This window comes from Telmatherina bonti, assembly GCF_933228915.1.
Source record: "Telmatherina bonti genome assembly, chromosome: 17".
In the NCBI taxonomy this organism is placed as follows: domain Eukaryota; kingdom Metazoa; phylum Chordata; class Actinopteri; order Atheriniformes; family Telmatherinidae; genus Telmatherina; species Telmatherina bonti.
The window spans coordinates 31,146,168-31,156,525 of NC_136615.1; the positions used below are offsets into that span (position 1 = coordinate 31,146,168).

Consider the following 10,358-nt stretch of genomic DNA (forward strand, 5'->3'; position numbering starts at 1 on the left):
GGATGAAAAGGTCTAAGAAGGTAGGATTAATAAAGTATTGTCTCAATGGGGACAATGAATGAATGAATGAAGATTGGTGGATGGATGCATGGATAGAAAGAGGATGGATGGATGGATTTTTCATTGAGAGGAGAAAATGTTAACCTGATTTTTATTTTTATTTGAAGTCATTCCTGAAACATCAGGGAAACCTCCTTAAACCACACTAGAAAGGTTGGTGTAATTTACATGGGACTGACTAAATCAAGCTAAACTAGCAAAGCTCTGGGAAAGCACAGACCTCCACCAGACATCTCATTTCCACCCATGTTAGAATTTCCATCCTGGTACAGTCCTACATTAATTTTATATGGATATACTATGACATTTATTGATGAGCAAATTATGACTGTAGAAATAACTATTTTATGAATAGTCAAACATTTATTAAAAAAACAGAGCAACCTTGTCCTAGTTCTTCTTTTTATTTTTTATTTCAACATTAAAACAAACAACTTCAATATATTTACAACTGGTATTATGAATGCAGACTGGAAATGAATACTGTATACACTAGGCCTATTTTTTTATTCAACATGTGCAAAATAACACAATATGTAGTTGGTTGCCGGCCCCCTCCAGATAAAAGTGTTCAGACTCTGGTTTTTAAATAAAATTTAAAATTAACTAGCTGCTTCCACCTTATTTTGATATTTGCTAAAAACAATAGTCCTATTTTTTTTCTTATTTATGTTACTCATCATAATTCTGAATTCCCACAATAGTAGGTTCTATACGAGAGGTTTAACCTACCTCTTGTAGAATTTCAATACCATTTAGGTAAGTAGATGAGGAGACAGAAACAGAAATGTGAGCAAAAACATGACCTCCCTGGTGAAAGTGATGAAGGTAGCAGAAGCTTGATGGAAAGGATAGAAAAACAGAAAGAGAAGCTATCTGGTGCGTTTTGTTGTTGGTGTGAAGTTCAGATGTTGTGTTACATTTCTCACTTAGAGATTTTAAACCATAACAGAACAACAAAATATAAAATCTTTGAGTAGCTCACGTGAGGTTCTAGGGGTTTATCGTATTTTCCAGTTTTCCTCTTAGAAGTTTTTACTGGAAATCTCACAATTCTGAGCTCCAGGCTCATATGTTTTAGAGACCCCCAAGATTCCAAAATTAAAGATGGCTGTGCCCAGTATCACCAGTAATCCACTTTTGTCTTTAATAAAATCGTATTTATTATTTTGTGTCCGTTAAGTTTCAAGTGTAAACAGCAGAAAAAACTGTTGTTATTGATAATTATGCTGTTAAGATGGGCTTGTTAGTAAAACAAACGCATCAATGTGTGCAGTTTTTTGCTTATAAGCACCTAAATTGGCTGGTGGTCGCGTGGTGCAACCTCTTACAGTGGGTTTGTGATTTTTTTTTGTGTTTAAACTAGGGGTGGGGCTCAATTAAAACAAAAGTTTAATTAATTACATGCTTTGTAATTAATTGATCTCGATGAGTTGCATTTTAATCGCATAATATAAATAGCCGCAAAAAGCAACATTTTTTTTTCATTTAAATGGATTTAAAGTAATTAATAAATATAATAACAGAAAAAGAAATTAATATTGCAAACTAAAACTCTAGAGAGAAGGCTTCGCAGTTGCTGCTAATGGAGAAGAGAAAACTACACGTTCTTTTATTATTACTTCTTAATATACCATGATACCACCAGAAAAAGACGCTAGACTTATTGATGCTCGCTGTGTCTAAAAATAAACTCACTGAAAGGTCTGAAACATCACGAAATATAGCACCAATGCGACTAAGTTAGTTGCGGAAGTAGTGTGTGCATCAGTGAAATCTGTGTACCAGGAAATTGTGTTCTGACAAAGGTTCTGTGATTAAATCCGTTATTTTTTGTCAACATGTTAATGTTTCTGTAATTATTAATCGTAATTTACAAATTTAAGTCCCACCCCTAGTTTAAACAACATTTATTATATGTGTTTGAAGCGTCCATTTTTCCCCAGTTGGTGAAAACTGGAACGGCAACTGCCTGGTAATGACTCCATGTAGTCCCGACCACTTGGAATTCTGAGACAACTGGGACGCACCATACCGGCTGATAGCGGTATCAATTGCTAACAATTTAGCAAGTGCATCTGTATTCATAAATCAAGAGTTACATGATCTCCATCTTCAGTTGTGTTTGTGTCCATTTCATTAGTCCAATATTCACCATTTTCAGCTCTGATTTGACCAGTTTCACCAACTCCGGGCAAAATTCTGGATTCCTACATGCTGAATCCACTGTCATTCATCAGCTGGCGGCTAACTCATGGCTGTCTGCTGCTTGAAGTTGAATGCCTCTCTGATGATTGTGTGTCTGATATTTAAAGACTTTTGAAGACGTTACCAAAAACCTAATTGTGAGATGTTCACAAGCCAATGTGGAGACTTATTAACTATTGTTCATGATTGTATTTGAAGATGTATTTTAAAGTACCCAGTATCTTTGTTTAATTGAATCATTTAACATCTGCTGCATATCGTTCTTCATTTGTTTGCAGGGCAGACAGCTGCTGCAGAGCAACAGGACACGTTTGGACCAGGAAGCGATACAGAAGTTCCAGAAACTGGTGAAAAGACAGTCGCAGCACATTGAGGCTTTCAAGATAGAGATCAGCCTCTTGTCTCACCAGGGAGGCCACGTCTTGCCCCCCAGCCCCGGACGGCTGCCCCCCCTCACACGCTTGCCGACCCCGATAAGCGACATCGATGTTGGGAAACAAAATACGTCAAAACTCAGCCAGTAGACAAGGAGTGGATTCATTATGGATAGAAGTATTTGCACTTCATTTGCATGATTTCCATACTGAGGTACCTGGATATAAATGGAGATGCTTCCACGCAAATTCCACAATGAGACAAATATTTATTACACATTATTATTGATTTACTGAATTTTTTATGAAAATAATTCAAAGTTCCAGAAAATATTTTCAAGATTCATTTGTGTTTGTAAATTTCTCATAAATAAAAAAGTCAATCTTTCACCTTTCATTTTGGGGTTTATGTTGTAAGTTTAATTATAAATCAATAAAATCAAACATTTTTGTGTAAGTTGGCAGATCCCCATCGACTATGTTTACACTCATGATATGAATTAAGAGTTTAACCAGATATTTTCACAACCTGAAAGCCAGTTTAGTTGTATATAAGACTAGAGGAAGGACCAGACTAAGCATGGCTCAAAGATCCCTATAATGAAAACGACCATTGGCAGAAATGTTCCCTTGCCTGGACAGCGGATCACTGGGCCCCCCCTCTGGAGCCAGGCCTGGGGGTGGGGCATGAGAGCGCGTGTCTGGTGGTTGGACCTTTGCCCGTGGGGCTTGGGTTACATGGGCCTCACCTCTGGTGGGCTTACCATCTGCGGGAGGAGCCGTAGGGGGTGGAACTGTCAAATGAACACCACCTGGTGGTGAGTTGGCTCAGATGGTGCGGGAGGAAGCTGGTCAGATTTTGCAGGCCCAAACGTGTCGTGAGGGTCTACTTGGAATGTCTGGCTGAGTTCCCTGTCAGAGCAACCTTCAACTCCCACTTTCAGCAGCCATGTCTTGAGTGAGGTGGGGGACATTAAGTCCAAATGGGCTGTGTTCAGTGCCTCTATTGTTGAGGCCATCAGGCTGAGCTGTGGCAGGAAGGTCGGTGCCTGTCATGGCGGGAATCCCAGAACTTGTTGATGGACACCAGCAGTGAGGGATGCCGTCAAGCTGAAGAAGGAATCCTATCAGGCCTTCTTGGCCTGTGGGACTCTGGAGGGAGCTGATAGGTATCATCAGGCTAAGGGGGATGCGGCTTCGGCTATCGCCAAGGCAAAAACTCGGGTATGGTAGGAGTTCAGCAAGGCCATGGAGAATGACTTCCAGACGGCTTCGAGGTGATTCTGGTCCATCATCCGGAGGCTCCATCAACACTGTGTACAGTGCAGATGAGGAGCTGCTGACCTCAACTCAGAACATTGCGGGTCGGTGGAAGGAATACTTCCAAGACCTCCTCAATCCTGCTTACACATCTTCTGATGAGGTCATGACCGAAAGAATGAGATCTTGTATACAGGTGGCTGAAATGAGTTTCCTTCGCAGGGTGGCCGGGCTCTCCCTTAGAGATAGGGTGAGAAGCTCAGTCATCCGGGAGGAGATCAGAGTAGAGCCGCTGCTCCTCTGCATCGAGAGGAGCCAGTTGAGGTGGCTCGGGCATCTGGTCAGGATGCCTCCTGGACGCCTCCCTGGTGAGGTGTTCCAGGCACGTTCCTCCGGGAGGACACCCCAGGGAAGACCCAGGACACGCTGGAGGGATTAGATATTGCAGCGAATGCAAATGTGGCTGGGGAGAGGTAAGTCTGGGTATCCCTGCTTAGGCTGCTGCCCCTGCGACTCGACCCCGAATAAGTGGCAGAAAATGGATGGATGGATAGAAGACTAGAGAGTAAACATGTGTCAGCATGTGTGGAACCCCGCACGTCTAATATGCACTCTATGTCATGTGACTTTAACACACTGCAGTTTGCATATTGCCTTGTGCTTATGTTCAAAGTCCACAATAATTGATCGTGTTTCATTTATGCGCAAACTGGCTTTTGACAATGTTATATGCACTTACAGAGTATAAAGCAAATAATTTAAGCAAAGTCTCAACCTTTATCATTGGTAGTGTGTTGGAAGGTATAAGAGAAACTTCAATGTTTTTATTTAGTCCATAATGTTTTAGTCTACTTAAACACAAAACTTACCAAATCAAAATTGGTTCTCTTTTTCAAATTACTGCTACTCTGTTACATGGCTAACTTATCTGATGTATGGATGCTTAACAGACTACATGTTTAACAAAGCTATTCAAATCTTTATGCGAGGAGAGGCCAGTAGGTTGTTAAAGTATTGTATCTAACAATAGTCCTAAACATATTGTTATGATCAGCCCAAGGACTGTTTTTTAAAAAAAGGGAAATCACAAGGGAACTTAGAAATATATTTACTTTACTTTACTAACACACTCAACAAATGCCAGGCCCCTGGGGCCCTACACCGGAAAGGATGGTTCTTATATAGCTGGTTGGAAACAGCTGGCCTGGGTCTCCATTCAGTCATCAATACCCAAGCCTGCAACATAGGATCAAATCAACAAAAAAAGACAAAACAATCAACAATTCACCAAAATAATCACATATCCAAAACAGGGGAGCTGGAGCCTATTGCAGCAATCTTTGGGTCAGAAGCAGGGTACGCCCTGGATAGATCGCCTGTCCATTGAGGGCCAACACAAAGAGACAAACTGTAGCATCCCCAATTGATAAGATGGTCTCTTGAACTGATGGTTCACAACCTTTATTGATCAGCCGTGTATGTAAACACACTGTAAGAGCTACAAAAGTAAATAAAATACAATTAGCACCTTTATTTATTTTTTTTTAACCTTATTTGTTCCAACTTTTGAATTTCTTTCCTTAAATCCACTTAAACAATCTCTATATAGAGTGCTATTACCATTTATATAAATTAAAAGTTTTAACATTGTTTTTATCTGTTTTATAACACAAAATTACCCACATGTATTTAAATTTAGATTGATTAAACATCAGATTTAGGAAAATTGCATGTTTCTTATTAAGAATGGTCCTTATCAAAGAGCATGAGCACCATCTAGTGGCCAAAAGCCGTTCAACTTTACACTTTGCAGAACATGGTAAACTTCGGTCAAATTTAACAAAATTGCATTTATATTACAAAACAAAAATACTGACCTTGTTCTCTCATCAACCAGGTGCTAAGTAGCTTTTCTTTATGTATTAACTTTAACGATTTTGTAACCGTCGGGGGCTTTCTTTTTTACACATGGGCCTTCACGCTGCTGCTGTATACCTTTTTTCAGCAATTGCAGCCGGTTTTCGACACCTTACTCTTCTAAACCCTTTCAAAATAAAAGCTTTAGCTGTATCAATAATACACAGTACATAAACACTTCCGAACTGATTTCACAATAAAACAAGTATTAGCAAGGTTATTTACACAAACAACCATTCACACTCACTCCTAGGGACAATTTAGAGAAGCCCATTAACCTAACATACATGTCTTCTCTTTGCACCTCACCTCCGTCTTCCACCACATAGGCTTTAAGCCCACGTCTTGTGGCTTATTTTGAGGAAGACCTAGCAGAGTCAGAGGCCACAGGGCTCCACTACAAGGAGCTCCCTGGCAAGCTCCCGTAGTTAATGTCAGGACTTAATTGTAGCATTTTGGATCAGTTGGAGGTTTTTCTAGGTATTTTTGGGACAGCCCAATAACAAGGAATACCATAGGTCCAATCTTTAAGTGAGAAATTCATTCAGACGTGTTCATTTCTGCATACGTCTGAGACTGAATGTTTTCATTTCGACAAAATTAAGTTTAATTAAGCAGGTGAAAGAAAGTGAGTCCAGAAACATGTCTTACATGAGTCACAGGAGAGATCCTGGTTAAATATAACTTTAAAGCACTAAACTGTAGTACTGAAAACTAAGGTAATACCATAAAGAATAATTACTTGCTAGACAGTGTTTTTCAAAAATTCTCAGACCCAGAAACAACTATTTCAGTATTGTCTGACTTTATAAGGAGAAAATATGGTCTTTGAGGCATCTCTGAAAATGTGAAAAGTATCATTCCAAGCACAGAAAACTGAGGAACTCCATGATTTACTGTGGCATAAGACTGTTTATATGAACAAACTGTAATTTATAAGGTAAGTGTAATGAAACACTTTTATTTATTTTGCAGGATCGTAGGAAGTCGGCAAATAATGAACACACAAACTCTCTGCCCAATGATTAACTCAGCGTTTTATTAATCTTGCAGCACAAGAGTAAGCACATCGGTTAAGGCACTTTTAAGTTCCCAGCTCTTACCGTAACGCGGATAGGTTGGGGAGCCCACAACCCCGGTAGAGAGTGCCAAAACCAGCTGGGCGTCCTGATCAGATAGACCCGCAGCAGACTCCACCGAAGTCTGGGGCTTCTCCACTTTATACCCTTGCACAAACAACACCGTGCGAGAGCAGGGAGAGAGGTGGCCAACCTTCTTTTCCCCACATACACACAGTGGCTGACTCAGTTGTGTTATTGAGTCTTCTCAACATTCTCATGACCTTTACTGACAGCTTAAAGCAAACACAGTTATTTCACACGCTCAGTTTACCTTCTTCAGTGATATAAGCAAGCAGCTCTGCAAAACAGGATTCTCTTCCCACAACACCATTGAATGAGGGCACACAACATCACAATAAAGTTTATACTTCAATAAGTTTGCCTTAAACTTGCCCAATGCGGCTCTGTTTATCCCAAGAACATGTTCAAGCCTTTGTAAGGGATCGATCGAATTCATCAGGACTTGTACAAACAGAAGTCTGTTTTCTGAGGCCATGAGGAGATCGCTAGTAACTTTAAGCTCTAATGTGTTCTGAAGTCCAGCTAAAAATCTTCCAATAGATCATTTCAGCACAAATGGGCACAAAGTCTTCCATTATGTCTGATGGCAAAGATAGCAAATTGAAAGTGTACCTTGTTAGGAAACTTACCAAACTGGTCTGACAAATACTCAAACTATGTTATGGCGTGGTGACAAGTCAGCTGACTACAGATATAGTCTAGCAAGATTAGTGAGGACTCCTCCCATGCAAAGTTTTTGTCGCGCAATCAATCCGATATTCTTGTTATGTTCTATAATTATTTCTGGACCCTGAGATGGAGTTTTAAACATTTTTTCACGATAACTCGTTCTCATAGAAAACATTTACGAATACATTTATCAATAGCAGGAAGTAAAGAAAGGGTTTGTTGGTGCTCTATCAAAGCAGGAAGAGGTTATTTCTTTGAAACCACGCCTTGTACTGGAATTTTAACCATCCGAGAGTTCTTCCGTCTTCCTCATATATCACTCACATTCACACAACAATCACAACATTTGCGAGCAGTCAGTGGAGCATTGTTCGAGAGGTAAGATGGAGGATTCTGCGTTTAGCAGGGAAACTCTCTGCTGTTCAGTATGTTTAGATCCAATGAAAGACCCAGTGACGATTCCCTGTGGACACAACTACTGCAAACGGTGTATTAACAACCACTGGGATGAGGAGGAAAGGAAGAAACTCTACAGCTGTCCTAAGTGCAGACAGACCTTCCCGTTGAGGCCCCATTTGGTAAAAAACACCATGTTGGCTGAACTGGTGGAGGAAATGAAGAAGATAATGAAGGATGCTCCGCCAGAACACTGCTATGCTGGCGCTGAAGATGTGGCCTGTGACTTCTGCACTGGGAGGAAACTGAAAGCCGTCAAGTCCTGTCTGCAGTGTCTGGTCTCTTTGTGTGAGCAACACCTTCAGCCTCACTATAATACACCTGCATTAAAGAAGCATCAGCTGGTCAATCCATCCAAGAGTTTCCAAGAGAGCATCTGCTCTCACCACAGTGAGGCAAAGAGGATATTCTGCCGCACCGATCAGCAGTGTATCTGTTACCTGTGCTCCTTAGATGAACACAGAGGCCATGACACAGTTTCAGCAGCAGCAGAGAGGGCGGAAAAGCAGAAACAGCTGGAGCCAAATCACCAAAGAATCAAACAGAAAATTCAGGACAAAGAGAAAGACGTGAAGCTGCTGCTGAAGGAAATACAGGCCATCAATCTCGCCGCTGATAAAGCTGTGGGGGACAATGAGAAAATCTTCTCTGAGCTCATTCATCTCATGGAAAACAAAAGCTCTGATATCAAGCAGCAGATCAGAAACCAGCAGAAAACTGAGGTCAGTCGGGCCAAAGAGATCCTGCAACAGCTGGAGCAGGAAATCACCGAGCTGAAAAGGAGTGAAACTGAACTGCAGCAGCTTTCTCAAACAGAGGATCACACCCAGTTCCTGAATGTGCTCCCGTTTCTGTCGGAACCAAGTGACTCGGCAGAAGTGTTCGTCCCCAAACATCGCACTCCGCAGTACTTTGAGGATGTGACAAAGACCGTGTCAGGAGTGAAAGATAAGCTGCAGAGCATTCTCAGAGACGAATGGCAGAGAGCTTTATTTACAGTGACCAACGTGGATGTGTTACTGTCTCAATCAGAGCCCAAGACCAGAGATGAGTTCCTACAGTTTGCTCAACAAATCACACTGGACCCAAACACTGTAAACATGAAGCTTGTATTGTCTGAAGGAGACAGAAAAGCAACATACCAGAGTAAAAAACAAACGTATCCAAAACACCCTGAGAGGTTTATGAACCGCTCTCAAGTCCTGAGTAGAGAAGCTCTGACTGGACGTCATTACTGGGAGGTGGAGTGGAGCGGATTTGGTGCTTACATAGGAGTGGCGTATAAAAATATAAGCAGAGTAGGATGGAATAGTGAATTTGGAAGCAATGATGAGTCCTGGGTGTTATGGTGTACAGATTATTCTTATGAATGCATCCATGAGGGGTTCTGTACTTCTTTATCAGGTCCACCTTGCTCCAGAATAGGAGTTTATCTGGATCACAAAGCAGGTATTCTGTCCTTTTACACGATCTCAGACACCATGACTCTCCTCCGCAGAGTCCAGACCACGTTTAGTCAGCCGCTCTGTGCTGGTTTTAGAGCATATTATTTCTTAGGTTTTGGATCTTCCGTTGAGTTTATTGATCTTAAGTAAGATGCAGTTGTTGCATTCAAAGCTTATTATCATCATTATTATTGTTATTCTTGTTTAGACAACGTTGTTGGTTGTTTGATTTTGTGGTATCTTTTGTTTGTATGTCTCTTATTTAATAACTTGACCTTAAATACATGTCTGAACTATCCCAACATATAGCCTTCACACACATACACCACAAATCACAATGTTGCATTGTATTTCTCTCTCTCTCTATCTCTCTCTGAGCTGTTCTCAGATTAAACACCCACCTGTTGACTCCAAACAAGCAGGGTGCAAAATAATTTTTATATTAATTAATTTAAATTTTTTTATGAATTATTTTTTAAATTTTTTCCCCCCTTCTGTATGTAAAAGGTTTATCTCAGCCAAACTCTTTCATAGAATAGTTTGTTTAGTTTCTGAGAAGTTTAAATGTAAAGATGTTCTTAAAAGTGATATAAAGATACATGTGATCAATAAATCCATTTTTCTCAAAGCCATTTATCTGATTGAATCTTTGTCCAGAATGAAAATTAAAGAACATCCTTGTGTCATCTGACATCTGCTGCTGAACCGAGGTGGACACCTGGTGGTAAAACACAGACTGTGTTTTACACAGTCTGTGTAAAACACAGACTAAAAACTGTTAAATTATTCCCAGATTTTCTCGTCCCGGCCGATGATGGATGTAATAT

General features: G+C 40.5%; 2 protein-coding genes across 2 annotated transcripts in view; both read left to right on the forward strand.

Annotated features, from left to right (window-relative positions):
* cfap44 (cilia and flagella associated protein 44) overlaps positions 1 to 2,792 on the forward strand; it is a gene marked incomplete at both ends in the record, with an annotated part of 36,827 nt that extends 34,035 nt beyond the window's left edge. The window contains one exon of the mRNA XM_079256392.1: positions 2,547 to 2,792. Within this exon, the coding sequence (XP_079112518.1) occupies positions 2,547 to 2,792 (246 nt within the window). The remainder of the gene's footprint in view (positions 1 to 2,546) is intronic.
* Positions 2,793 to 8,013: 5,221 nt separating this feature from the next.
* LOC306768161 (tripartite motif-containing protein 16-like) lies at positions 8,014 to 9,681 on the forward strand (the record flags this gene model as incomplete). The annotated part of the gene is made up of 1 exon (XM_079256393.1): positions 8,014 to 9,681. The coding sequence occupies one exon, from the start codon at positions 8,014 to 8,016 to the stop codon at positions 9,679 to 9,681; it is 1,668 nt and encodes a 555-aa protein (XP_079112519.1).
* Between the last annotated feature and the right edge of the window lie 677 nt (positions 9,682 to 10,358).